Source organism: Rhea pennata, chromosome 18, assembly GCF_028389875.1.
Source record: "Rhea pennata isolate bPtePen1 chromosome 18, bPtePen1.pri, whole genome shotgun sequence".
NCBI lineage: Eukaryota > Metazoa > Chordata > Aves > Rheiformes > Rheidae > Rhea > Rhea pennata.
The window spans coordinates 8,988,585-9,016,335 of NC_084680.1; the positions used below are offsets into that span (position 1 = coordinate 8,988,585).

Consider the following 27,751-nt stretch of genomic DNA (forward strand, 5'->3'; position numbering starts at 1 on the left):
ATCTGGCCATAGATCTGGCTAGCTCACCTCTATTCCTTTGGGGCCTTTCTATATTCTCCAACGTGGTATCCTCGCTTGTTATGCTATTACCATAGATCTAACATTAGTCTTTTTAGAGCACTTCCATTTCCCTGTTTTCAAGCCTTCCCAAATCACTGCTAGCCACAGGGTTCCCAGCTCTCAAATATACATCTTAACAATAGCTGGAAACTAAAGTCCTGCACACAATCTCCTATTCACAGCAGAGTCCATTTTCCTCCCCATTAGACAATGCATCTCCTGGAAAAAGAATCCAACATTTTCAGACTCCTTCCTGTCCCTCCATCCTTATATAACACTGATGAATCTGTCTCTGTATCTAACGTATGGGAATGACATTTACCTATTTGTTCACATGAGGCATAAAATGAACTAGTCCTCACAGAGCACTTCAGTTGGACATTGCAAAAGTGAAATAATTAAATATAATTAAATACAACTCATCACTCTATTCATCTGTCCCTGCATAAAACAGAGGGATATATTTCCCAACACTTAGACCTAGTAACAACTGTTCATTGATCTGTTGTCAATAGACGCATCCCTCATACCGCCACAAAAACAGACACAGACATGCCTCTCCCAGTGCACAGGAGGAACGGCCTGTATGTGGCCAGCAGAGCCCGGGAACTGGAGCGAGGGGACTGGGAAAGCCACTCAGCATGCGTGATGAGGCACCACGCAGGGATGGGAGCAGGGCTGGTGCCTACAGCCTTGCTACGACAATTTATCTGCCTGTTTCTAAGAACTCTTTAATGTCCGATCTACAGAACCAGCCTGGAGCCAAAAAGGAGCTCCTCTACAGTGTGATGTTTTCCCCCTGCACTGCAGCACTCAAATAGGCTTTGACTGAAGTGTATGTTTGCAGCCACTCAGGTTCATGCTTATAACTTACAAGAAGATTCTTTCCAAACTCTCATAAACTTAGATGATTTTAAAACTTGCTGCTAGATTCTTCAGGTTTTTTGCAGTAGAACAAACCAACCAATCCAGCAAGAACCTATAAAACACTAGGATGACACTTTTTCTACCAGCAAAATGGAGAGCAGTCAGGAATGGTTCGGTGAATTCATTTTGCATAAGGTTAGTGTGGAATCAAAGTGACATCCCCAATAAAGGACTGGCAAACCTTGGTAAGGCAGAGTTTTACCCCTGGGTGATACTTCTGTAATGACAGACACAGACAGGCTGTAGAGAATATTGCCCTCCTTGGAAAATGAGCCTGAGACTGTCAACAACAAAAGGCTACATGCAGCGGGACCACCTCAGGCCCTACAAAGAAGGTTTTTTTCCAGCTGGCTGCCTAAGTCCTCCATTGTTTCACTGAGACAGTTGCACAATAGCTTGTCGTCTCAGGGTTTCACTCTGGACTGCAGAACTTGTCTGAAGAAATGCTCCCCTGGGTGGTTTCTTCACAGTTGTCCTCAGCATCAGAGACAGAAGAGACAACACACAGGTCAGAAATGGGCTGGAAAGCTTGATCTTGAGCCTAGGGGAGGATGGAGAGTTCAAGGGAGGAAAAGCTAGGCTGTGTGGTTGTCACATTCCAGACCTCCACCAACAAGTAGCACGTTGCACTCCCCACAGTTAGTCACCAAACATGAGAGACGCCTGAGCTGTCCTCTGCTGAGAGCCTCCAAACCACAGAGATGGATGGGCCTTGGGCAATTTCTGGGAAGCCTCCTCACTGCAGTATCTAGAGGGCTGAAACCACCACATCCCTTCTCAGATCAGCACAGAGCTCAAATCAGGAGATCTCATTGCTGGCGCCAAGGTTTGCAGGCTCCTGGTGCCTGTTGTTCTCTGGTTACAGACCCTCTCAGAGGCTTATAACTAACTGGGAGCCTGAGGAGGCATTGCTCTCCTTCAGCCTTTGCTGGCAAGCTGCCTGGTGCCCTTCTCTTGCCTTGCAGCCAGCTCAGCTCTGTAACCTCTACGATCCTCCAAAGGCAGTCAGGCTTGGCCTGTGAGGACAAACCTGTTACAACAGCAAATAATTACTTTCTCCTGGTGAATCTCCTTGTTCCTCAAAGCCAACTGCTAGAGCTGATCAAAACCAGGCAGAGGTCTTTATTCAGGCATGAGCTGGAGCCAGAGAAGCAGGAGTAACAGAGGCGCCACTCAGAATAGCTGCTGTGCAAGACTAATTTTAGTGATCTGTATTTACCGCTCTTCCACAGACGACGTGGGAAAGAGCAGGACATTTAGTTTTGCAAACCTCAAGCCAAACACAGCATCTGATTCTAGTCCAACCCCAAAGCTATTGAACACTTAAATACTCTTTCACCTAAGGGTCCCAAAGCATGGGATGAGGATGTCTAGTTAATAACACCACCTTATGTACATTGGCTGAAATACAAGCCATTGGCCACATCAGAGAGCCCACGACTGGAGTAAAGGCAGTGTTATTCATATCTTACAACACTTTCTCCTGTAGTAATCCTGCCCTACTATGTTAAGCATAATGTTTCCACATTTAATCAAATTTAAATTTCATGTCCTTCACTCGATTTTTATCCTCAAGCTATTACTTGCAACAGAAATCAAGTTTTAAGATAGAAGTTAATGTAGGCTAGAGTTTTACCTATTATTTCTTGTCCTCTCAATAAGAACTATTGCCACATAAACCAGACAGGCTCACGTGAGAGCTATTCTACTCCAACTGCTTCAAAGCAGCCTGGAGAACAAAACCATAAGGCAGATCCCAGCCCCAGACTGGAGCCCAGTCAAAGCCAAATAGGAACAGTCTCCAGTTTCAGATTCTGGGCTCAATTAAAAAAAAGGGGGGGGGGGAATAAAGGCAAGATTGAGATGGGTGAGATCCAAGTCTCACCACATCTCTATTTTACTGATGAGGAATCTAAAGCACAGATAATGTGACTTACCCCATGTTGTTCAGAGTTGAGTGACAGCATTCTGCCAGACCCCTGAAATCGAAATGTAGTCCCCAGATCTAATCATTAAACCACAGAGGATGGCTACACCATGAGTGTTTAGTTTACAAGTCAAAACAGAGTCTAACTGCCAGCATCCATGTGCAACCTGATAGCCCATCTACTAGCTTTATCACTTCCACTTTGTACATTATTCATCTTGCACAACACAGACCTTGAAATCAGAACTCAGAGGCAATTATGATTGTGCAGGAGCAGAGCCAGCTCTGCAGCAGCAAGGGGTGAAAAGGCCAGGCTGGTAATACACCGGGGGGGGGGGGGCACACTCTGCTTTGCTTTGTTCAGTTCCTGCCCAGTGGGTGCTTCCCTCAGTCACCAACCTGGATGGATTTGCAAGGTCCACAGGCAGCTATTGTATATTTGCACCTGGATCAGAGTAACACTATTAGAGCTTGAGCTGTTCTGTCATCTTGCTGTGCACCAGGAGACCTCCAAGCCAGCACACAAAACAGCTATTTGAGCTAATCAGAGTTCAACAAAGGCCTTCTAAACTCTTGTGCTGGAGAAAATGCAGCCTGGCTGTGTTGAAAGCTACCAGTACAAGCTCTAGTAGGCACTTTCTCCAGGTCAGCTTGGTAGACAGGACAGGAAGGCATGGGTTCTCTTCTAGCATTACCTGCCTCCTGCCTACACACTCCCACAAATCTACAAGGATTCATGCTAATACATAGATACACGCATGTGCTTGTGTCTCCAATTTCCAGCACGTCTGTCCGATTCTGCCTCACAACACATGCTGGTTGCAGATGCATACCCATTTCCCACTCCTGTTTTCCTTAAAGCACTGGTACTCAAACTCTTACTAGTAACATTCTCCAAGCTATACCTGAACCTCTTAACTCCTGGCACCAAAATGCCAAAACTTAGGAGTATGTCTATGGCATGAAAACCCATCCAAAAAATGTTAAGATTACCCAACTACAGATTAAAAAAAGTCAGTACCCTCAAAGCCTCTTTCCATGGCTTCTCCTGTTCAGGCGAAAAGAAACTTCCTGGTTTTTCTAAAGCCAGGGAACTGCCTCCCTCCATGTGTTTTTTCTCTGGAGGACAATAGGTAAAGCACACAGTGCTTTAAGGAGGAGCAGAGCCCATCTGCCTGCTGTGGCACTTAAACAGCTCCTTGTGTTTGTTCTGAGAGAGTCCTTCTCCATCTATCTATCTCATTTCTTGATTGAGTTGGGTATGACTGAAAGATCAAACAGGAGTTTCAGAAACAGGTCTCATCCTATAAAGGGCAGGGAAGTACCCTGTTAGCTTGTCACCCTGCACTCATCTATAAAATCTTTGTTTTCAAGAAGTTTCTTACAGGAGGCAAGAAATGTGAGTCAACAGCTTCCCTCATCTTCACTGGTGCCATAGATCAGCATGGCATTAAGAGAGGCTCCCCTCTTTTCATTCTTTATCAACCCTATCTGTATAGCTCTACCTGTTGAAAACCACCTGATACCTGAATAAAAATCACATTTGTCTCTCTTTGCAGAGACTGTCAGCATTCACTGTGGCCAAATAGCAAAAATTATCATTGATAAACTTTTCTCAGCTGCTGTATGTTGTCCTTGGTAGGCCAGTATTGTACCAGCATAGACCAGGTGAAGCTCTGGTCCAGGTCACCATTGCACCCAAAGGCGTAAGGTCTCTAGGACTAGTTTACTCATCCTGCTTGCACAACACTGAGCACAATGAGACTCTGCTGTGCAAATGCTTTACAAGCTCAGACAACAGGACTGTAAGGTTGTTGTAGGAAAGGACTTCTCAACTGCATTTTCTAGAAAGAGCATCTCTGCAAGCACATCAGAGTTGCACAGATAAATCAGACAGGATCAAAGGAATTATTTCACCTAACGTGTGAAAGCGTGTATGTTTTTCCCTTTACCCAATCCCTAGGCTGAACGATCTCTTTTCCCTGTCAGATGATCCTTCCTCCCACAGCACTGGAACGCACAGTGCTATAAGTGACTCTGTGATTCTGTACTGCAGACAAAGATTTTTAAACTCACCCAAATCTTAAGTAGCTTAAATTCTTGAGTAAAGATTTTAAAGAGAGACTAGAGTTGCTAATCCCTTTGCTATAAATTACCATGTTAAGATGAACTTTCACCTTCTCCAAACCTCAATTTCCATACCTGTGACAGAGCGATGACAGTCTCTTGACTTCCTAGGTGTTGCTAGAATTAGACAATGTTTGCTCAACATTAACGTAGATTTTGGTGTCTAGTGTTATTACTACCATCACATTACAGAAAGGTCAATGAACGCATTCCAGTGAGTCAGAGCCTTCCCACAGCGCTTAGTGTCATCCTTAGAGTGCAGCCAGGTTCTGTATTTGGAGAAAGCCCACCACAATTCCTCCCCTTAAAAGATCCCAATGTACGTCAGAGTGACAGCCTTTTTCCTGTATCTGCCTCATCTCTGTGTTTAGACACGCGGAACACTTGAAAGATGATGCTGAAATTAAAGCAGGGAAGGAAAACAAACCCAAGCCACACATACAGGGAAAGGAAAAAAAAAACTTCCAAAAAGTCAAAAATAAATCACACTCCTTTCAGAAAAACTCCAAACACTAGAGGGTGTCTAGACACAGCTGAAGATGGGAGAGAAGCTGTGATGGACAGATGTGTTCAGGTAGAAATTAAACTGAGTGCAGGAAAGTCAGAGGTTTCCACTTTTGGTATTGCTCCAGTTAGAAACCTTCCGTGAGATCCTCTTGCCAGTACAGCATCTCATCCCTTTTACTCATGACACTCGTGTCACCAAACCACTTTCATAAAGCACTTAGAAATACAGAGGAGCTTATGCATTCTCCCACAAAAGTTAAGACCTTTTTCTGGGAAAAACATTGGTCCAGTGACCCTACAATTCCTACCTGGAAATCTTTTGCACTTTATGGACATAAGGCAGAGCTGAAACACAGATTCCTAGCACATTGCCCCATGGCTGGAGATGTTAGGTGTCTTGGAGCTCCAACTCAAAGACAGAACTGTCAGGCATGCTGCTTTGTGATCAGGGAGCCACATTAACCAGCTGTACCCCAAATTCTGCAGGCTCTCTGCCATGGAATTGTGAGCCTACAGAGCACTGATTTTAAATCAGCAAAAAACAAATCAATCTGTGAGTGGATGACAGAAAACTTCAACACACCAAAGTCAGAGTAAGGCCAGGTAAAGCTCCCATCTGGGACTTTCTTCTCTCCATATCCCTGGCCTTAAGTGCTCTGCCTCTGCATTCCTGATCTCTCCCTTTGCAACACACCCACCCCATCACCACCTCCTCTATCACAATAGCCCTTTTACTCCTACCTACTCACTGCACATCACTCACATACTCCACCTCATACCACCCTCCCCCATCCTACATCCTCTACCTTCCCTCTGCCTGTAATTCACCTCTGCCCTTACCTCTCCTGCACCCTCACTTTCCCACCACAGTACTTCCACTTCTGATCAACACTGCAAATCACCAATACCCCAAATCAACTTTTGCACAATTAATGCTTTTTGAAGTTTTTTCCTCTCAGCTACGAATCTTCAGCAACTTCAGCCTGTGGCAGCTGATTGAAGAGGACTCACTGCTGGCTGAGCTGCCACTACCTCCCCAGCTGAAGCGGGGTGGGCAGTGGGAATACACGACAGTATGCCACTTTGGTACCTAGGGCACAAAAGGGCAGTGAGTCTGGGGCAGAGCCGATGGTCTTACCAGCACAACACAACAGGCAACAAGACATTGCACTGAGTACTGCATGTTGAGGGGTCTGTGCTCCGCTTGGAGCTTCCAGACAGCTGTTCAAGGAAATTGCCATCAGTGTCAACCTCACCACTGCTATTAGACATCTCATCCATGTCTAGGCCCAGCTTGAACCCATTTAACTTGTAAGAGATAATGAGATAACAGCATGATATGTTGCAGGTGAAGGTTACTTAAATATCCATCTGGTACCTGTTATGCAGCGTACATCCTATTGTTGTATAGGAAATATAGGCCACCTCCCTCCCATATGGAAAAGAAAAGATCTATCCTATCCATTTTCTATGCACAGATGAAGTAATTCTCCTTCTCTGTGTTGCTTCCAACATGCTGCTGTGCATTTCATATCCCTGTTTTGGGAGATGCAACCCCTTCCAGATTGGTGGCATCTCACAGAAAGACATAGAATCACAGCAAAGAATTTACTACAGACGTGCCATCATCCCCTTCATGTTATCAGTTAGAAAAGGATTCAAAACAGAGTGATTTGAGGAGAAAGGAGAAAGGCTGAATCATAAACTGTGAAGCAAATTCACTCTTTGCAAGAGAGAATCACACTTTACCCTAGAGATTCAGAGCTGACAATTCATTTTACAGTTCACTGGACCTAACTCCATGTTACCTGATGGATGGTGAAACATCTGCTTAAGTCTGTGAGGTGAGAAATGCAACCTGCTTGCACCCTTAATCCAGATGTGCAGCCAAGAGAATCTACAGGTTGCAGCTAAATAGCCTCATTTCTTTATTCAAACTCTCTATCTTCATCCAAAAGATTACTTTGGTGGTCTTAGGTACCCTGCCAAAATTGCCCATGAAGCTCTTGTCCCCCATGAAGTCTGAGCAGCCATAAGGGCTGGGTTGTCTGGTATCCCCCCAAAGCACATTTCATAACACAAATGGTCAGCTCTGGATCTTTTTGTTTTGTTTTCTTTTTTTTTTTTTTTTTTTTTTTTGTTTTGTTTTTCAGACCTGTGCTCCTCTTTCTTTTATTATGCTCAGGCAGAACTTCCTTTTTTTTTTTTTTTTTTTTTTTTTTTGTGAAAGTTGCTCTACTCTGTTATAGTCTAAAACCTTTTGCTGACACCCCATCTAGTGTTCAGCAAAGATAAATGCAGTGTCTCAACAAAACAGTTGACTGGAAAAAATCCAGCATTATTTCAGCAAAATTAACCACTTTTGTGAAAATATCGACATTTGAGTTGACTTCAACAGAGTACTGAGAGAGCCAAGGCGAAATGGAAACTTGCATAACAACTACTGACAATTCCTTCCTCTGGCCTCTGTGTATGCGGGGAGAGATTGTAGCCTGAAAGCCTGGCAACTCCACTTCTCAAGTGTGTAGCTCCTTGGCACCCCAAAGTCTGGGGGCTTTGAGGACACCCCACTACAGTCATCCAAGTCATACCAAGTCATCTTGGTAGACTACCTTGGAGTAAAGGGCCAAGACCCTAACCCATGCCAAACTCAAGACTAAAGGGCTGCTGACAGACAGAACTGTTCAAAATGGGCAACAACAGGACTTTCCGGGTACTCAGCAGTAAGCACCACAGGGCACTCAGAAAGCTGGATGTCCCTTCAGAGGCACTGATTGTTTCAAGTGAGACATCAAACCTTGAACATGTCTTGAATACTAAACAGTACAGTCAGTGTTCTTTCTAATCAGATTTTAAGAAAAAATAAGTTATTTAAAAGAGAAAAAAAATCATTGAGAAAACAAAGGCTATTTCAGTGTCCTTTCCCTTTCGCAAAGGCATTTTTCTGGGGACAGAAGGCACACTCTAAAGTCATCAGAACAAAGTATCAGCCAAGAAAACTTGATTTTAAATAGTAGCTTTTTGAATCATTCAGTTCTGTGAGATGTAGAGCTCCAGCCACTTCTACAAAAATCTTTGGGCTCTGCGATGCTAGATGTGCAGCCCACTGGGAACTAAGCCCAAAACAAATACTACGTTCTTGGCTAATCACCAGATTAGTACCTTGCTCAAGATACAATGAGGTTTTGGTCTTGTTCACCTCAAAGCTGGGAGGTGTTCTGATAAAACTCTACCAATGCAGCAACACCCTGCTCATGATAATTTCTGTTCTTAAGGAATAGTGTGGTAACTCTGTTTTCGACATTAAATCAGTAACATTCCTAGTTTACAGGAGAACTGGCTTCCATCTGCTTGAATAGCCTGAAGCCACACACTCCAGGAAGTTATTCTGCATCTTTCTGTTTTGCTTTCCTTTTCTGCTGAGCCAAACGAGCATTCAGTTCCCACCATGAAGCTTCTGAATGTTGCTGAATTCCTTATTTTCATACCCACTTTGATGCTAGCTCTGGACCCTCTCAGCACCTCGATCTTCATGGGAGGGGCTGCTGTTGCTTGGCAGCTCCTCTCCCCTTACTCCTGGCTCAAGTGCAGTCTCCTGGAGTGCTGCAATATGAAGGACACACTGAACCTCTCAGGTAAGGCAGTGGTAAGTGCATCATGAGCCAGGTCATTGGAGGGACTAGCTGGTGGTCCTTCCCTGGGGAATGAGGGCTTCCTTCTCAATGCCAGTCTTCTTCAGAGTGTTTCTGGGAAAGGTAATAGTTAGTGCCCACGGTACCTCAAGAAGGCAAGGGCTAAAAGAGCTTTTTCTATGTGTATTCATGTACGCTAGTTGTCACTGAAGCACTGGAGCATTTCCCATGCTGATGTCTTGGTTTATAATGGCAAAAGCACGCAAAAGTCTGGAGCAGAGTTTAAGGTTAAGAGCTAATGAAATAATCCCATGTCTTCATGAGATGGACATCCCAGTGGTATTCCACACCCCGATCAGTGGCTGCTTGTAATGCTATGTCAGATGAGCAGCAATTAGCAGAACTCTAAGATTCAAAACATACTGCTTTTCCTTGAGATGAACAGGCTGAATATCAAACAGTTCTCAGCGAAAGGGGAAGTTGGGCAATTCCCTGCCTGCAGGGAACTAGTAAATGATGGAGAAAAGGTTACACAATCTTTTAACCATAAATTCCTGATTTTGCCATCTGGAAATCCCCTTTCCCTTTGTCATGGGACTGCAAATAATGTTTCATTTCAGGGCTGGGCTGCAGATTTCAAAACAAACCCTCAACTGCTGGAGACCTGTGTACCTCCAGCTACTTTATATATCACTTAGCATCAGCTCTGGATTTGGCCGCTTACAAACTGGCAGTTTTCTTGGAAGTATTTTAGCCGCTGAGACACCAGTTGCAGTACTTATAATAAGAGGATATGCTGTGACAACAGAAACACACTTTTCTATAAATGTGAGGAATGTCAGATGCCACAAAACCAGTTAATGACAACTTATAACATGCAGTGAACATATCTCTGCAAATACAATCCAGCCTATCCCAAGTCTTTATAGGAGGCAGTAGCTATAATACTACCAGGATTCCTGCCTAATTCCTGCAAGCTGCTTGGTTCTCAGAAAGGCCCTAAAGAGTAATTCAAGAGTCTGTGAATTTGATTCTCTACTGATTCACAGTCTCACCATGGACTGAAGGCAGTGAATATTTGTTCTCCCCACTAGTAATTCAGCAGTAACAGAAAAAAAAAAAAAAAAAAAAGGAGGAAGAATAATATGGCATTTACTGACTCTTTTCTCCCCTCATTCCTTTAGTTTTGAAGATGGATTTGGAGCGGAAAGTCTTTGGCCAGCATCTTGCTGTCCAAATAGTTCTGAGAGCTCTGAGTGCAAATGTTTATTCCAAATGGCCCAGAAAGCCTTTGGTGATGTCCTTCCATGGCTGGACAGGAACAGGCAAATCATTTGTCAGCAGTATCATTGCAGAGAACCTCTATCAGCTTAATATACCAAGAAGGAGGTTTGTGCACCACTTCAGCACAGTACTGCATTTCCCACATGCTTCACATGTCCATCTGTATAAGGTATTTCCAACTTTATCTTATTTTTTTTGAAACAAGTTATCTGCAATTGTGAATGTAAATCCCAGATAATTTTGCCTCTTCTTACAGAAGCAGCTGCAGAATTGGATCCAGGGGAATGTCAGTGCCTGTCCAAGGTCCCTTTTTATCTTCTCTGAAATGGATCAGATGCCACATGGCCTGATAGACTCTATCATGCCATTCCTTGGCTACCATGAAGAGATTGATGGTGTTTATTATGGCAAGGCAATCTTCCTCTTCCTGAAGTAAGGAAATCCAAAGGCCATAAAAGAATTACAATTCCACAGAATCAGTAGGGGCAAATGGAGGAGCAATTGCTAATAGGTTTGCAGCTGGCCACAAGCATGGCTGAACAGCTCAAGGTCCCTTGCTGTCTGTCTTTACAGCATGTTATCAATGAACATGCCCAGCTGTCATGTCAGCCAGAAAATCTGAGTTACACTACACCATAAGGAGAAGTGAGTTGTCCTAGGGCTGAACAGGTTCCCTCTCCTCAAGTGAATGGCATATGGAGAGGCATCCATGTTGGCTTCCAAAAGTCTTGGACACACCAACTTCCCCTATGGTCAATAAATATGTTTTATCCCACTCTGTAACATGAGCAGTAGGCAGATGGGTCTTTATAGGATGGGTGGGACTCATCTAAGGAGGCTCATCAGCTCCATACACACAGAGAGGAAAGGACTCACATATTGAAAGCTTCTTGCATACAGAGATTAGGGAGGCATGATTCCTCCATGTATTATTCCTGGAAAATCTGCTTGCTGAAGGTCATCCCAGCTATGTCCATGTCACATGACTGATTTAAGTCCAAATCCTGAGCTTCGGGCTGGTGTACCTCTTGACTTGCTGTTATGTTCAAACACATGACCTACAAACACAAACACAACCTGTTTCAACACAAGGTAGTAATTAACAAGCTGACTAACAGCTTGTTAGAGAGCCTTTCAGTGACACCTGATAGTATGACCAATCCTCCCACTCTGCTGAAAAGTCAGATTCAGTAGTATAAACCACCATCCCAGAGGAGTGCTCACCCATCTGACTCCGCTTTCATCTGGAAGACAGTGTGGTCCTTGTCACTTGCCACCTCTGAGCAACACCCATCTGTATGAGTGTGCCACCTCTATTCTAGTGCAGAATCACACAGAACAACTTAAATCATTGCTCAGACAAGTAATAAAGATGGCAAAGGCACAGTTCTAATGATCCAATGAATTGCTTTCCTCACAGCAATGCCGGAGGAGATAAGATAACAGAGATTGCTCTTGATCACTGGAGAAGGCAGAAAAGAAGAGAAGAAATTTCTCTAAAGGAGTTGCAGTCTCTGATACCTGAGGAAATTTTCAGCAACATGAACAGTGAGTATCTCTGGGTTCCCAGATCTCAAGACTGCTGATGTGCAGTGTCTCCTGTAGCCTGACCATGGAAGTGCACAGAGACACACTGGCCTCCACACTTCTCAACAGTAAAGCCCTCCATTCTCTCTCGTAGGTGGTTTTTTCCAGAGTCATCTGATCCAAAAGAACCTGATTGACTATTTCATTCCTTTCCTTCCTCTTGAATATAAACATGTGAGAGAGTGTGTCCGGGAGGAGCTCCGCTTACAAGGCCACCGTGAGGATGAAGACCTCATGACAGAGATTGCCTTGGCAATGACTGACTACCCCAGCAAAGAAAGACTCTACTCTAGCAAAGGCTGCAAGACTGTGGCCTCCAGAGTGACTCTGAGCATCTAGACATTACAAAGCCAAATGCCTTGTGTTCTTGCTACAAGAATACAGCAGATGGAAGAAACAATAACTCCCTTTCCCCTCCTTGCAGTTCAGTCTACGCATTCTTCCCTGAAGGTATTTAGCCTCTTGCATATCAGAGGCAGTCTTATTCAAGAGCTCTTAAATAAATATATAGGACAATGTTACAATGGTGGTACAGAGTAAGCAGAAGAGGGACATACTTGAGTTATGAGATTTGCTCTTCTTGCCGCAGAAATGCTCTCGGACAAAAGTATTTTCAAAGGGACAACTTCCTACTTCTGTTGCAAGACTGCTTGTACCTTAAGTCCTAGCTCTGCCCTAATTAGTAAGATCTATTCATAAATAATCATTCTCAGTAATCAGATCTGCTTTGTTTTAAACCGATTTTCTCCCATCTATCTCAAAGAAATCACAAAGGAGATCAGGAACACCGTTCCTGCTTTACAGGTATGGAAACTGAAGCACAACTCATCCAACAGGCCTTGGTCAGAGGCAGTGGTCCTAGTTCAGCGTTTTCTCTACTAGGCACCAGTGCTTCACCTTGATGTACCTAGTTATCCCACACTACCTGAGCTGTTTGCATCAGAGAACACTGTGTGCCATTGCCTCTGACCAGTAAATCAAAGGGATGCAGAGAAACCCCTCATATCTCAACACTATTTCTCTTGATATCTAGGCATCAACGTTGGTTCATTTTGACTGTTATACAGCCTCCTTCTATTACAATCACCTGCTGTGACACACAGTCAGGGAAATGCCTCTCCGTGAACACCCACCTTTCTGAGAGACAGTATTTTAAAAATAAAAGATCCAGCAAGCTCTTTCTAGGATAGCACTTCTTTTGGATGTTTCAGAGTACTGCACTCATCGTAACCGCTCTGTGGTTTGCTCACTGTCTAATGCAACCATCATCAGCGGTCCCTTGTGTCTGATTGCACACTTCAGGTTGCTATGCTGATGCATCACTCCCAGGTGTGCTGGTCAAAAAAAGGGAAAAGGTTCACAGTCTTGTGACACAGGCTGAAGAAAGGTGTTAGCATCGTTATCCTCTAGGATCCTCCTGCTGTGGTGGACGGGAGGGATGGACACCGAATGCCTGCACAAAGGTGCCAAGGACAGGCCCTGCGTTTCTCTGGTGGGGGAATGACATGAGGACTGAGGCACAGAAGATGGGGCCTGGCTCGCTCTAACAGGGAGCAGGGCACAGAGGACAGGGCCTGGCTTGCTCTGAGGGGCTCGAGGTGCGGAGAACGGGCCTGGCTTGCTCCGACAGGGAGCAGGGCACAGAGGACACAGCTCTGTGGCAGGGCAGCCGCGTCCCCTCTACCCACGGTGGGCCTCCCCGGTGCCTTACCACCTCACTACCCCAGGCAGACAGCTAAGATAACGGCATTACGCTGACGTCATCCCATCACCATCACGTCACAGCCCCTCGACGTCATCAGCGGAAGGCGAGGCCGGCGCCGGCGCTCCCGGCCCCGCTCAAAGATGGCGGCGGGGGCGGGGCCAGGGCGGGGCCGCCCGCCCCAAGATGGCGGCAGGGCGGGGCCGCGGGAGCCGCCATGCCGCGGGCGCCGGCGCTGCTGTGGCTGCTGCTGCCGGGGCTGGCGGCGCTGGAACCCCTGAGCGTGGGCATCGCCATCGGCGCCGCCTCGGCGCTCACCGGTTACCTCTCCTACCCCAGCTTCTACTGCAGCTACGTGGAGTGCTGCCCCGGCGACGGGCACCGCCTCAACGCCACCGGTACCGCGCGCGGAGGGGGGGAGGGGCCGCGCCGAGCGCGGTAACCGCCGGCCGTTAACGGCCGCCCGTCGCGGGCGGGGCCGCGCTGAGCTCGCGCCTCTGCCCGCAGCGCTGAGGGCGCAGCTGGACGCGCGGCTCTTCGGGCAGCACCTGGCCAAGGAGGTGGTGCTGAAGGCGGTGGCGGGCCTCAGCCGCAACCGCAGCCCCAAGAAGCCGCTGGCGCTGTCGCTGCACGGCTGGGGCGGCACCGGCAAGAACCTCCTGAGCCAGATCATCGCCGAGCACCTGCACCCCGCCGGGCTGCGCAGCAAGTTCGTCCACCTCTTCCTGGCCACGCTGCACTTCCCGCACCAGCACCAGGTCAAGCTCTACCAGGTAACCCGGGAACCCCCTACCCCCCCGGGGGGGGGGGGTGTAGGAGCCGGTTTTGGGGGGTGGGGGGAACCACTGAGCGTGTTGCAGAAGCTCCCCAGATGCCTCCAGGCTAGAGCGCCGCAGCTGTACGCACAACCGCGTTATTTCCAGAAGTGGTGCCAAGCTCCCGAGATGGTGGTTGAACCGGTGCCTGCGTGTTCACAAAGTGCAACAGCGATGCCCCGAAATGCCAAGAAATCAAAAGCAAGAGTGGGTTTTCCGAGCACTTTCCTCTCACTGGTGCCATCTGCTGATTTCTATGATGCTCGCTGTTAGGAAAGAAACTCTGCTTTGAAGCTAAGCAACGGGAAGGTGTAACTGATCTGAGTGATTTTTTTTTTAAGTGATTTTATTCCTAGGAAGCAGATTTCTAATTTTTGTATTTTAGTGTCTGGTGTGTTGGTAGATTGGGGGTTTGTATGAAGGAAGAAACAGTGATTTTTTTTTTTTTTAAAAAAGTCTCATCTCCTGTCTCCATCTGGTTTTCATGTCTTATCCGTTCACCAAGGAGAAAGACAAAGTCACAGAAAGAGAATTCATGGGTAAATTCAGTGCCACATGTGAAAGCAATCACAATGTTTATGGCCTTCTCTTTAGAGGAAGAAGAATATAACCAGTGAGCATGTGACACCACTGAAAGGGAGTCCTCACAGTCTGTTACATACAAACCTCCTGCAGTAAATCCCCCAAAGACAGAGTTTTTCAGTGTTCTTGATCTCTCTTTTTTTTTTTTTTTTTTTGCAGGAGCAGCTGCAGAAATGGATCCAGGGCAATGTCAGTGTCTGTCCCCACTCTGTCTTCATTTTTGATGAGATGGACAAATTGCACCCAGGCCTCATTGATGCCATCAAGCCATTCTTAGATTATTATGAGCAGGTTAATGGGGTGTCTTACAGAAAAGCTGTCTTCATTTTCCTCAGGTCTGTAGCACTTTTTTCAGTTGTTTCAAGGCACTGAAATAAATCTGTATGTATATGATGACAATCATAGAATCACAGGATTGGTAAGGTTGCAAGGGACCTCTGCAGATCATCTAGTCCAGCCCTCAAATGAGTGGCCCATACGGGGATTGAACCCGCAACCTTGGCATTATTAGCACCACGCTCTAACCAGCGGAGCTAAACCTAACCCCCTAGCAATGATGTTCCTATGAGACCTGATTCAAAGTACACCAGAAGAACTGCTCCAGAGCAAAGACCCTGACTATAAACATAGAGGGGAGTACTGTGAGCCCTTGAATGGGTGGGCTTGTGGCTATAGTGGAGCAAGTCTGATGCAGTGCAGCAGAGAGCTGCAGTGTGCTAAGATTGTGAGACTGGCCCAGAGTACAGATCATATGAGAGTTCAGATTTTGGGAAAGTTCTCTGGGACGGTTGCACTGATGGCAATTCATAAGAATTGGAGCCTTGCCATAAGCTTTGGGTTAAGAGTTTCTGTTTTGGTGATTCGTCTTCAAGAAGATAAGCAATACATGTAATCAATTAAAAAGAAACCCTTGCTCAGTCTGTCTCAATTCACTGTTGTAACATTCTTTCATGAATAGCAATGCAGGTGCAAATTTAATTAATAAAGTGGCTCTTGACTTCTGGAGGAGTGGAAAGCAGAGGGAAGAGATTCAGCTGAAAGACCTGGAGCCAGTGCTTTCTGTAGGAGTCTTCAATAACAAGAACAGTAAGTCAGTTTCCCCCCAAAATATTGAATTCCTTGACTTAATAAATGCAGGGTTAATCTTCAGAGTCTGTACCTCAAAGTGCCTTGAGTTTGCTCTGCTTCCTGCATCTATGAACTTTGTACAACAATGCCCTGGCCCATTCTCCTCAGTCCCTTTGCTCCAGTGCCATGTCTCCACAACAGTGCAGAACTGGCTCTGCAGGCATGCTAAAGGGTAGCAGTGACAAATGCAAGGTATGATCCCTGATCCATCCAGCTGACTGGCACTCCTTGCTTCCTTGGCCAGCAGTTGAGGTGATCTGCTTTATGAATTCAGTGTCCTGCAGACCTTACCTTTTGTAGTCCTGATTCCAGAGAAACTTACTTATTTCCTCCCTCCACCTCTCCCAATTCCTCCAGGTGGTCTGTGGCACAGCAGTCTCATTGACAGAAACCTCATTGACTACTTTGTTCCTTTCCTGCCCCTGGAGCACAAGCACGTGAAGATGTGCATCAGGGCTGAAATGATATCCCATGGCCATGCTGTCAATGAAAACGTTGTTGAAGTGGTGATTGATGAGATGACCTTCTTCCCAAAAGAGGAGAAAATCTACTCTGATAAAGGCTGCAAGACTGTACAGGCCAAGCTGAATTTTCACTGGGACACTGTGATGAGAGATACAAAGGCTGAGGGTTGATTAGCCTTTACCTCTCCAGAGCACTTTCAAAGCTTTTTGCAATTTGTGTATTTTGCATTTAAGCTTTTTACTGCTGCAGGGAGTATGGTGAAAATCCCAGAGAGAGTTGTGTGGGCTTATTTTATTATTATTTTAAACTTGAAATCCCATTGCTCATCTCTGAACTGGCAGGTATCCAAATACTGCCTTCCTGCCCACTCCTCATAGAAAGCTTCTGAGCGAAATATATATATGTAAGGCTGGATACACTCTCTCCCACTTTATTCTCCTAAGTGCAAGGACTATTAAATGTTTCATTTTTCTTCCACAGAAAGTCTAGACTAGAGCAAAGGAGTAAAACAAAGGAATTCTTCCAGGCAGCTATACTCCCTTCCTTGTATGTGGAGGGTCTAGTTCATGGGCCAGTGAAATCAAAGGTGGTGTGGCATATTTAGGCCTACAACAGTGTCTGCAAGAGTAAATTCCTTGATGCATTGCCAGTAAGAAGCTGGCATGCTAGAAGGTGCTATTGTAGCTCTTACAGGTGGAGTCAGCTATTTTGGGACAGAAGGCCAGAATTACAGTGCACGTCTGACTGGCATCACATTATCTCCTTCAGTGATGTGGGAAGTCATGATGAGCTCAGGGATATCTGTTACTAAACAGCAGAAAAAAGGAGAAAGTAATTGCCCCTCTGCTTCTTTTGGAGGAAAAGAAATTGTGATCTTCTCTATTTTTGTAACTAAGGGGCCTAAGTGCTTTTGTGTATAACTCTAGGAGGTTAGTCTCCCTGAGCACAGGGAATCAGTTGGGGGATTAGACTGTTAAAACATACTAGATCACTGTGTTCTTCAGCAGGAAATCTTTCAAAAGGATGTGACTGTTAGAACCTGTAAGGTTAATCTGCCTGCAGGCTGCTGGACCTGAAGTCTACCAGCTCTTTAACAGTCCATCCCAACTACACCCAATAGACCAGGAATGGGTAATCCTGCTCTCATCTTGCTGGAAGACACTTTCATGGCAGAGGTAATTTTTTTGAATAGTGTAAGCAATAGAAAAACAAAGCCCTTCCTAGAGAATCATAGAGAAAGGAGTATGAAAAATTGGATCACAGAGCAACATTCCCATACCTCACTAGACAGGTACAGCTACTACTACAGCTTTAGCTTTTAAAGTTAAGGAGGGCTGTTTGGCAAGGTGAGTGACATCTTACCCCTTGGGCAAGCTGTGAAATTGGAATTTGGAAGTTTAGGAAACTAGGAAAAAATAAACTCAATTCCCTTGGCAAGGTACCCACTTAGGATGTGGCAAGCTTTAACTCTTATCCATCATTTGTGGATCAGATATCTTAGTGCAAGATAGAAGTGCCTCTCACTTATACAGGTAGATGGTAATGCGACTTAAACTGACTTGAGGGAGTAGGCTATTTTTGTGCTGCAGAATCAACTCACTTAAATTCCAACTTGTTTTAAGAAGCGATGCAGAACTTACAGGTCTCAACACTACTGCAAACTACAACTGAGAGCTTAATACTTACATTAACCTCTAAGTTAACAGTGTCAGTTTTCTTTTACAGCTTTGTGGAGTCTGTCAGATGTCTGTCAGATGTCAGCAACTGTTCACACTGATGCAATCTCTAGAGCCAAATGCTAACTAGCTGTTAACCTTGGGATGTTGGACTGTTGCTTTTCATACATAATGTTTTGCCTATTAATGATGTTCATGGGTGTAAATGCTGCAACTAGCTTCAGTTACTCTGAATGCAAAACACTTGTGCAATCTAAAACCACTACATATTACTACTGTGTTGCAGTTGGAATAAATATTGTCACTCTTCTCTCTTGCTTGAGTCATTATCAGCTACAGGAAAGTACTCGATGCAGTTTCCAGCCCAGCTACCTTGCAGTTTTAAGTTTCCTTATTCTTAAAAATTTGTTCATAATAATAGTTAAGATAAGCAGATTAAAACCTGACAAGTCATCCAAAACCACAATTATTTAACTACTGAAATTCAGTGCATGTATAAAATAAGCACCTATGGAAAAACCTTAGCTTCTGTATGTTCTGCTTTATCATTATGGCCAGGCGAATAAATCTCAGGTAGCTTGTTCAACTATTTCCCTTCTGTGCTCTGTCAGGAAAGTTGGTATTCAAGACAGGTTTTTTTTTTGCCTTGCCTCTGGCTTTCATCATCTCTCTACCAGCTGGATCATCTACAACCTCCCTGGTACTCAAAAATACCCGGTGTGTAAACTGCACCTTAATTCCAGTATGGTTAGAGCTGCTGGCATCAGCTTGCACCTCCCTGAGCAGGTAAGTGTTCGTGTTGTTGCAGACCACATTATGCTGTTTCTAATGATGCACAAAGAAATTCATTAAGGGGTGTGTATTAGAACCATAAATGGTTTTATTCAGCAGGACTTGCTCCAGAAGCTGAGCTCTGGGTCTGCACCATTCTGTATGCACAACAACTTGGGTGTTGGCCTTGTCAAACAGATGAGTCTTTAGAGGCAGATGGCCTCTCCATCAAGACAGTAACACTTCTGACAAAGGGGCTCAGGTCAGCTTGCATTTTATCTACAGTTTATCATTTATGAGCACAGCAAGAGAGCTGAGCACCTACCCTATAGAAAACCTTGAATTAAAGCAGCAGTTCCTTGTAGTGGACTTTGGCAAAAACAAACAAAAAAGTCAGCCTCACTAACAGCTCAGCTACTCTCACCAGCCAATGAACTGTTTCTCTAGGGCTTAGACCTTTCCCTATTTGACATTTTCCCTGAAGTTGTCCAGTTTCAAACAAAGTGTTAAAAAGTAATGGCCAAAGCTATCCAGTCACAGCAAGGAGGAGACAATCAGGACCTTAACTTTTGAAACCATACAGTCTAAAGAGGGGAGAGAACTGCAGGATCAAATGTTGGAGTGACTTCAAGCACACCTATTCCTTTTACCCAGATGCTGGAAATGTTCTTAGCCAAGTCTGCTGTTTTCAGGAACAGAAGAGATTCAGCAGCAAGGCAGCTTTCGGTCTTTGTCCATCACTCCTATGTCCTCTTCTGAATATTTGCTAGTATGGATAGTGCAGTGGCATGTAAAGCAGAACTAACAGTGTGTTTAATGCTGGAAGAGTCACAATACTGCTTTGTTGAACTGTGTCTTTTGATAAGTTATCCGAGAGTAGTAAAAGCTTTTTTTCATGTCTGCATTTTTCCATTATTCAGTTACAGCAAGTCATTCACTTGAATCAGTACGTCAAAGAAACCATTAAATAAGGAAGTTCAAAGCACTCCTTTGCTGACATGTACTAGGAATATATTAGTATATTATACAGCTTCAGAACAGAACTGGACGCTTACCCTTCTTACTGGCCCAGTTTTCTCCTGCAGAGAATAGTTAAAGATGCTGCTACTAGAAACAAGTGCAGCTTAAATCACAGACTACAATATTTTCAGTTACCATTTAGACAGTGGTATCATGGTGAGAGGAGACAATGAACAAGATGTTACCTACTCTAAGGCAAATTCATTTTTATAACACTGTTCAAATGAGCACATCTAAAGCTAGATTATGCTGAAGTCCTCCTCTGCAAAAAGCATGCAAATATAATTAGTACCAATGCCTAAGAAATGCAGTTTCCACTACAAACTCTAACTATCTCCCTTTCACCCAGTAACAAAGAATCACATCTCCTCTCCCTATCTATTCCCTCTGCATCCAAAAAGGGAAAGATCTGTGCTCAAGCACAGCTGAACAGCCAAAAAGGTAGTATGCTCCTCCTCAACAGGTAAGTTTATGCAAAATTAGCATCAAATCACTCAATGCAAATAAACATAAGGTAGTTAAGAAACACACTAGCAGTGAGAAACATTTATTTTGAATAGAAACTGGAATGAAAAAAAAGCCTCAGCAGTGCTCACATTAAGAAACAAGTCTGACAAACTGTTTGCAGTAATTTCAGTTGACACATTTCACCTTCCCTCTTTCCCCCCCTCCCCCCCCACAAAGGCCTTGGGACCTGTCTTCATGCCTGTCTTGAAGGCACCTAGCACTGCAAGAACAGGATTAAGGGAAAACCCTGCAAGCTAACCTTTTAGTTTTACAGTTAGATGAAGAGGAAAAACCTCTTTTCCAATTCCTTGGTGTGAGATTTACCACACATGCATGTCTCTCATCAAGTTACACCCATTTCACGAAAGCAAATCAGCAGTCAGCACACTTTTTCCTTCCAACCCAAAAAAATCATTCCTAGGGGAGCACACTGAGGACAATTTCACCCACAAGAAAATAACCGAAATAGAAACCAACTCAAAGTGGCAGTCAAGGACTTTGACTTGCTTCCTCTTTCTACTTGATGTTATTAAAGTTCTCCCTTTTGAATGCTTTTCACAAAGAGAAGTTCATATTCTTAACTTGGTTTACACAAAGGAGGCCAATATATACCACAGTTTTGAGAAAGACCATGGTACTTCATAACGCTAGACAGAAGACCATGGCCTTTTTAATGGCACAATTCCCCCCATCTTTACCAGAGAAAAGCTGTTCAAGGAGAAAATACATACACTCTACTCTTCATGTGGTTATAAGAATATTCCCATACAAGCCCAGTGAAGCCTTTCATAGACATAGTGACTCTGATTAAGATTCTCAATATTGTCTAGAGATCACTCACATCAAGCCAAAAAACAGTTAAAATGGGGTCATAATCTCAGTCTTATTATATGTGCCAATGGACTGCTAAACAGTTAATCAACACGTAATTTGAGGTAAGTCTTGGGCACTGATAGACAAAGAGCTCTCACCTTCATGAAACAGTTTTTTCTTACCTTGACAGCACAAGATCAGAGTACTTGGGAGCCGTGACTACTGACAGAATAAAAATGCAGATGCACTGCCACTTATTTACACACCAGTTAAAAATAATGTTCCTTTAAAAAAAAAAAAAGTGCTTAAAAATGAAATGTCCCGGTTTCTCCACTTTGTGATTAAGTTAATTTCCTTATTTGCAGATTGCAGCAATAAAGTATTAGAAGTCATAGTAATAATCCAGTTTGGCATACACAGTTTTACATCCTTTATCTGAATAAATTCTCTCTTCTCTGGGGAAGTAGGTCATCTCATCAGCTATTCTGGTTAAAATGTCTTCATCCACAGCATAGCCACGTGATTCAATTTCAACCCTGACACACATTTTCACATGTTTGTATTCCAGAGGCAGGAAGGGTACAAAGTAGTCAATGAGATTTCTATCAATCAAGGTGCTGTGCCAAAACCCACCTACAAAAGGAAAGGGAAGGGAGGGTTGTTAGTGCTCCTCTAGTTAAACAGTTCTATGAGTTACAAACCATAGTTCATAAGGTACAAACCACAGTAAGAGTTCACAAGTGAACTCTAACCCACAAGTGAATTAGGGCCCTGTGACAGACAAGAAAGCCCAAATACAAACCCATTCTCATAGATCGCTGTGCATAAAGTCTGAGGCAAACTCACAGACGTGATCTTTTGGAGCTCTGTTGCATGAACACTGCTCCCACGTTGTTGGTATCATACCTTCACTTCTCTCACCTATAGAAGCCCAGATTTTCCATCTCTTATATCTGCTTCCCCAGACTAGCTTGCCTTGCTCCTTTTATGGAGCTTGCATGCAGCCTTTTGAAAACAAAATACAGTAGGTTTGCTTCTTCTGCAAATATTAAAGTGTAATTATCTTAAAATCCTTTTTCATTTGGAAATCCCAGGCAAGAAAACCCAGGAAGCATTGGACTCCTCACAGCAGGTTCAGCAGGTTCCCCATAAACAGCTTCTAAAAGCTGTCTGAAGACTCCCCAGCCTCAGCAAGACAGGTGATCTAACTGGGTTGGAGGCAAGGAATCATCTTCTCCATAATAAAATGTTGTATGAGTCAAGGATTTATCAGCTAACATAATACCTAGTCTTGCTGCCTAGACTTCTTTTCTGCTCGTTTTTCCTGCAACACAAAAACATCAATAAATACAGTAGACATCCCCCAACATACGTAACCCGGAGTCCCCCAGCAAACACATCAGTGGCCAAGACACACACACACACACACACACACACACTTGCACACACACACACAGTTCCTATCAGAACCAGAATCACGGAATGGTTGAGGTGGAAAGGACTTCTGGAGATCATCTAGTCCAATCCCCCTGCTCAAGCAGGGTCACGTAGAGCACATTGGACAGGATCACATCCAGGCAGGTTTTGAATATCTCCAGAGAAGGAGACTCCACAGCCTCTCTGGGCAACCTGTTCCAGTGCTCTGTCACTCTTACAGTGAAGAAATTCCTCCTCATATTCAGATGAAACTTCCTGTGTTTCAGTTTGTGCCTGCTGCCTCTTGTCCTATCACTTGGCACCACTGAAAAGAGTCCGGCCCTCTCCTCTTGACACCCTCCCTTAAGGTATTTGTAGACATTGTAGCCCAAGACTTCGCTCAGTCTTCTCTTCTCCAGGCTAAACAGGCCCAGCTCTTGCAGTCTTTCCTCATGAGAGATGCTCCAGGCCTCTTAATCATCTTCAAAGCCCCTCCGCTAGACTCTCTCTGGTAGTTTCATGTTGCTCTTGTACCAGGGAGCCCAGCACTGGACACAGGACTCCAGGTGTAGCCTCATCAGGTCTGAATAGGGGGGCAAGATCACCTTCCTCAACCTGCTAGCAACACTCTTCCTAATGCAGTCCAGGACACCATTGGCCTTCTTGGCCACAAGTGCACATCGCTGGCTCATGGTCAACCTGCTGTCCACCAGAACTCCCAGGTCCTTATCTGCAGAGCTGCTTTCTAGCAGGTCAGACTCTTTCTCGTCTCCAGGATCTGCGATTCCTGAGGGTTGGCCTTAGCAGTAAAGGCTGAAGCAAAGAATAACTCCGGCTTCTCTGTATCCTTTGTCACCAGGGCACCCACCTCATTCAGCAGCCGGCCCATTTTCCCTAGTCTTCCGTTTGCAACTGACGTATTTGAAGAAGCCATTCTTGTCCTTGACACCCCTTGCCAGATTTAATTCCAAATGGTCCTTAGTCTTCCTCGTTGCATCCCTGCATACTCTGACAACATTTTTATATTTCTCCAGAGTGGCGTGTCCTTTTTTTTTCCACATTGTGTACTTTCTTCTTCTGTTTGAGTTTTGCCAGGAGCTCCTTGCTCATCCATACAGCTCTCCTGCCCCCTTTGCTTGACCTCCATTTCATTTTGATAGCAGTCTGTAGGCCTCAAACCTGCACCACAGCTTTTCTCTAGCTGAAAAGTGGAGCCCAGATCAAGTAGAAACCACAGCTATAACAAATGAAGGTTGTACACTAGATGCAGCATCATTTTTGCTTATAATTCTGTCTCTCATTAAATAAATCTCACTACTGTTCTAGAATATAATTTACATTTTTTACACTACAGCTGCTCATAGAGACATCACCAGCAGCTGGTAAATCCACGGCTATATATTAATGTTAGCGGGATGATCTGGCAGACATCTCCAGAGGCTTCATCCAGCACCTTCCATAAGCCCAAACTTCTCTGAAAATCTTTATACTAGCTGTGGTGGCTCCCAAAAGCATGGCAAAAGCACTCAATAAACAGATACATATCTTTGTGCAAACTGGAAATGGCTGAGGAACTGTCAATCCAGACAGAGATTTACAACCCCAAAAGTAATCAAAGTTCTACTCACTATTCTTGTTATTGAAGACAGAAACAGATAGTGTGTTTTGTATATCTATGAGCTGTATATCTTCTCTTGTCTTTCCTTTTCTCCAGAAATCTAGTGCCACCTCTGTTATTTTTTCAGCTCCTGCATTGCTAAGTAAAGAAAAAACAAAAATTGTAGCTGGAGGCAGTTTTATAGTGCAGTGAGTGTACAGAATTGCAAACTTGAGAGGACGCTTCTTACCTGAGGAATATGAAGATGGCTTTCCGGTAAGACACTCCATTAAGAAGCTCATAGTAGTCCAAAAATGGTTTGATGGAGTCAATGAGTCCTGCATGCATTTTATCCATTTCATCAAATATGAAGAGTGATCTGGGACAGACACTCACATTTCCACGAATCCATGACTGCAACTGGTCCTAGGAGGCATAAAAATAAAATTATTGAAAAAGTTAATTTGAAAAGACAGAAAATAGGTCTTGTGCTGCTTACTGACTTTTGTACTGAAAGTGTCATTTCTATTATGTCACCTTAATCACGTTTTAGTGAAGAAACCAAAGGTGTTAAAAGCTACAAACACTAAACAAAATGTCATACTGGTTCTGAAAACTTAAGATTCAAAATGCAAGATACCAAGAAACAGGATGGGGTAAGCAAGAAATCTCTTCAGGGAAAAGATATTCCTGTAAACATGGCAAAAAGGAAAAATTGCACACTAGGACAAAGGATGGGTATCACCAAGGAAGAGCAACACAAAGCTAGGCCCTGTCAACCAGGCTGATTACTTTTGGCAGCACTTCGGTCTAAATGTCTTTAGGTGTCAAAACAACAAATAACTTAAATTTGCTCCCTGAAGAGCACCAGTGAGAAATTACATTTACGGAACAAGTCACTAGCATAAGTACAAACAGAAGTAAACTCTTGGCCTTGAGTTTTAACAATCCAGAAGTTAAGTGAAGGTAACTGCAAATCCTTCTTAAAACACATCACTCCTCAGAAACGCTAATATTTTGTTAGGATTTGAAGATTCTCTCACTTAAGTGTTACGTTTAAGATCAATAATGAAATAGTAAGGGGGGAAAAAGAGGGTGGGGTGGCAAATTGATCTGTTTGGCAGATGAATGAGAAGTAACTGTTCTGATCACTTTCAGTGATTCATCGCTGAGATTCCCTGTTTAATCAGTCCCTGAACCACACTAAGGCAACACAGGGAGATGACATTGGCCGTACAGCAGATAAGAAACCACAGTTCCTCCTACTGTCTCAGACAGCAAGTTTCCCAAGCAATGAATTCACTTCATAGCAAAAGCAGAAAAGGATCCATTTTATTTTAAAACAACTCAGTTGCAAAAAGGGCAACAGTAGGCTGTGAAAGATGAAAAAGATTTCCCCCATACAGAAAGCAGGTTTGTAGACTATCCTATTCCCGTTTTCAACATACACACACTGAAGACAAATACAAAATACAGTACTACTCAAACTCTGCTACCAACAATATTAGAAGAAGCCAAGAACACAGAAAATGCATGTCTGAACTGTACTGCCCCAAATGATATCCACCTGCTTACAGTACTGCACTGACACTTTCACCAGACCGACAGAACAATTACAAATACTTTTATCTGTATCTTTGAATACAGTCTTTTATAATTTTATTTCACAGCTGGGAAATAGATACATAGAAAAATTAAATAACCTACTCAGTGTGTAACAAAGGAGAAAAGTGAGGCCGTGTCTCAGACACCCTTCAGCCATCCATGGTACCTGACATACTTGAAAGCTGCCAGCTGGTTCTCCAGTGACAAATTATTATTTGTTTTTTGCACTGCCTATTACTCTATCACCCATCCGCTGCAGCCTGCTGAATACCCTTTATCATTACGCAGATCTGTACACCTAGATCTCTAGCTAAAGTATGCCGCAATGAAAATGAATTATCATTCTTCTCAAAAGAGAATCTCAAAACATATGCAGAAAACAGATTTCCATTCATGGCAAATTAGTCCTGGTGTATGTTAGGATTTATCCAATTCCACGTAGGGCGTTCCAAAACTGGCACAGGCTACATTTTACAGTGCAAAATAGCACCTAGGCTTCTAGTGCTGATTACGGTATAACTTTAACAAATCACTAGAACAGCTACTGCTGCAGAGCTGTGCTCTACTGCTGTGAGTTCCACAATGTATTCTTACCTTGTACAGACTGATGCTGTCAGCATGAGGAAAATGTAACGTAGCCACAAACTGATGGACATATTTACTCTTCAGGCCTCTTTTATAAATGCTTTCAGCAATTATCTTACTGACGAAGTTTTTGCCTGTTCCAGTCCATCCATGCAAGGACAGAGCAAGAGGCTTTTTGGGATTTGTGTTGTTCAAGAAGCCCTTCACAGCCTTTACAACCACCTTGTTCACTAGATGCTGTCCGAACAGCTTCCTGTCTAAGCTCTCTTGAAGGTCTGGAGAAAGAAAACATCACCATTAATAAAAACAGACACAACAAGTTTTAAGCTCTACCTGTTTCTAATCTGCTTTAAGGAGGGCCCGCTATCAATGCCAACGCCAGCTCGAACTCGGTCACCTTGAAGCAAGGGATCAAAGGGCTGGCCAAGCTGGAGACAGCGCACTCCGCACTGCCGCCGATCCCCACCGGGACCACGCGGGACCGCCCGCAGCCCCTTCCCCTTCCCCCCCCCCCAACGGCCTCCCCACGGCCCGCGCCCGGCGCCCGGCGCGGCCCCGCCGGGGGGAGGCGGCGCCCAGGGGCCCCGGTGCCCCCCAGGGAGCTTCTCGCCGAGGGCTCCCCCCGCCCAGTTACCGCGCTGAGGGCCCCCGACACGGCCCCAACCGCCCCCCAGGCCTCTGCAGTCGGCGCCGCGGCCGTGCCCACGGCCGCCTCCCCCCGCCCGGCCCGGCCCGGCCCGGCCCGCACCGGCGACGGCGCGCGCGTCGTGGCGCTGCAGGCAGCACTCCCTGAAGTAGCAGTAGAGGCGCGGGTAGGAGATGAAGCCGGTGAAGGCCGAGGCGGCGGCGCCGGCGATGGCGAGCCCCAGGCTGATGGGCTCCACGGCGCGCGCGGCTCCCAGCAGCGGCAGCAGCACCAGCGCCGCCGGCAGCGCGCCCCGCCGCAGCTTCATGGCCCCGCCCGGCCGCCGCCGCCGCCGCCGCCGCGCGCGCGCTTCCGCTTCCGCCGCCGCCGCCG

General features: G+C 44.9%; 4 protein-coding genes across 6 annotated transcripts in view; 2 read left to right on the plus strand and 2 right to left on the minus strand.

The window, feature by feature from the left end:
• PTGES (prostaglandin E synthase) overlaps positions 1–11,473 on the minus strand; it is a 27,062-nt gene extending 15,589 nt beyond the window's left edge. The window contains exon 1 of the mRNA XM_062591064.1: positions 11,341–11,473. The gene's annotated coding sequence lies outside the window, so the exon portion shown is untranslated. The remainder of the gene's footprint in view (positions 1–11,340) is intronic.
• LOC134148678 (torsin-1A-like) lies at positions 8,980–13,175 on the plus strand. The gene is made up of 5 exons (XM_062591060.1): positions 8,980–9,183; positions 10,365–10,633; positions 10,721–10,896; positions 11,885–12,012; positions 12,146–13,175. The coding sequence occupies exons 1-5, from the start codon at positions 8,997–8,999 to the stop codon at positions 12,388–12,390; spliced, it is 1,005 nt and encodes a 334-aa protein (XP_062447044.1). The 5' UTR covers positions 8,980–8,996; the 3' UTR covers positions 12,391–13,175.
• A 771-nt stretch (positions 13,176–13,946) lies between these two features.
• LOC134148483 (torsin-1B-like) lies at positions 13,947–18,729 on the plus strand. The gene is made up of 5 exons (XM_062590611.1): positions 13,947–14,151; positions 14,261–14,526; positions 15,310–15,485; positions 16,109–16,236; positions 16,636–18,729. The coding sequence occupies exons 1-5, from the start codon at positions 13,971–13,973 to the stop codon at positions 16,911–16,913; spliced, it is 1,029 nt and encodes a 342-aa protein (XP_062446595.1). The 5' UTR covers positions 13,947–13,970; the 3' UTR covers positions 16,914–18,729.
• Positions 18,730–20,741: 2,012 nt separating this feature from the next.
• LOC134148484 (torsin-1A-like) lies at positions 20,742–27,695 on the minus strand. Of its 3 annotated transcripts, none has more exons than XM_062590612.1 (5): positions 27,482–27,695; positions 26,743–27,008; positions 24,794–24,969; positions 24,575–24,702; positions 20,742–22,163 (listed from the first exon to the last, which is right to left on the minus strand). In XM_062590612.1, the coding sequence occupies exons 1-5, from the start codon at positions 27,684–27,686 to the stop codon at positions 21,913–21,915; spliced, it is 1,026 nt and encodes a 341-aa protein (XP_062446596.1). In that variant the 5' UTR covers positions 27,687–27,695; the 3' UTR covers positions 20,742–21,912. The 3 variants fall into 3 exon arrangements, with proteins under 3 accessions (XP_062446596.1, XP_062446598.1, XP_062446597.1); XM_062590614.1 differs by lacking the exon at positions 20,742–22,163 and adding an exon at positions 22,183–22,854; XM_062590613.1 differs by lacking the exon at positions 20,742–22,163 and adding an exon at positions 22,861–24,147.
• Positions 27,696–27,751: the final 56 nt, after the last annotated feature.

Excerpts from the sequence above, each read along its gene's own strand:
- LOC134148483 (XM_062590611.1), top strand. The coding sequence starts at position 13,971 with ATGCCGCGGGCGCCGGCGCTGCTGTGGCTGCTGCTGCCGGGGCTGGCG. Across the intron at positions 14,527-15,309 it reads ACCAGGTCAAGCTCTACCAG|GAGCAGCTGCAGAAATGGAT; the intron begins GTAACCCGGGAA and ends TTTTTTTTGCAG. Across the intron at positions 15,486-16,108 it reads GCTGTCTTCATTTTCCTCAG|CAATGCAGGTGCAAATTTAA; the intron begins GTCTGTAGCACT and ends TTTCATGAATAG.
- LOC134148678 (XM_062591060.1), top strand. The coding sequence starts at position 8,997 with ATGAAGCTTCTGAATGTTGCTGAATTCCTTATTTTCATACCCACTTTG. Across the intron at positions 10,634-10,720 it reads CACATGTCCATCTGTATAAG|AAGCAGCTGCAGAATTGGAT; the intron begins GTATTTCCAACT and ends CTCTTCTTACAG. Across the intron at positions 12,013-12,145 it reads AATTTTCAGCAACATGAACA|GTGGTTTTTTCCAGAGTCAT; the intron begins GTGAGTATCTCT and ends TCTCTCTCGTAG.
- LOC134148484 (XM_062590612.1), bottom strand. The coding sequence starts at position 27,686 with ATGAAGCTGCGGCGGGGCGCGCTGCCGGCGGCGCTGGTGCTGCTGCCG. Across the intron at positions 27,009-27,481 it reads CGACGCGCGCGCCGTCGCCG|ACCTTCAAGAGAGCTTAGAC; the intron begins GTGCGGGCCGGG and ends TTCTTTCTCCAG. Across the intron at positions 24,970-26,742 it reads ACAGCATCAGTCTGTACAAG|GACCAGTTGCAGTCATGGAT; the intron begins GTAAGAATACAT and ends TATGCCTCCTAG.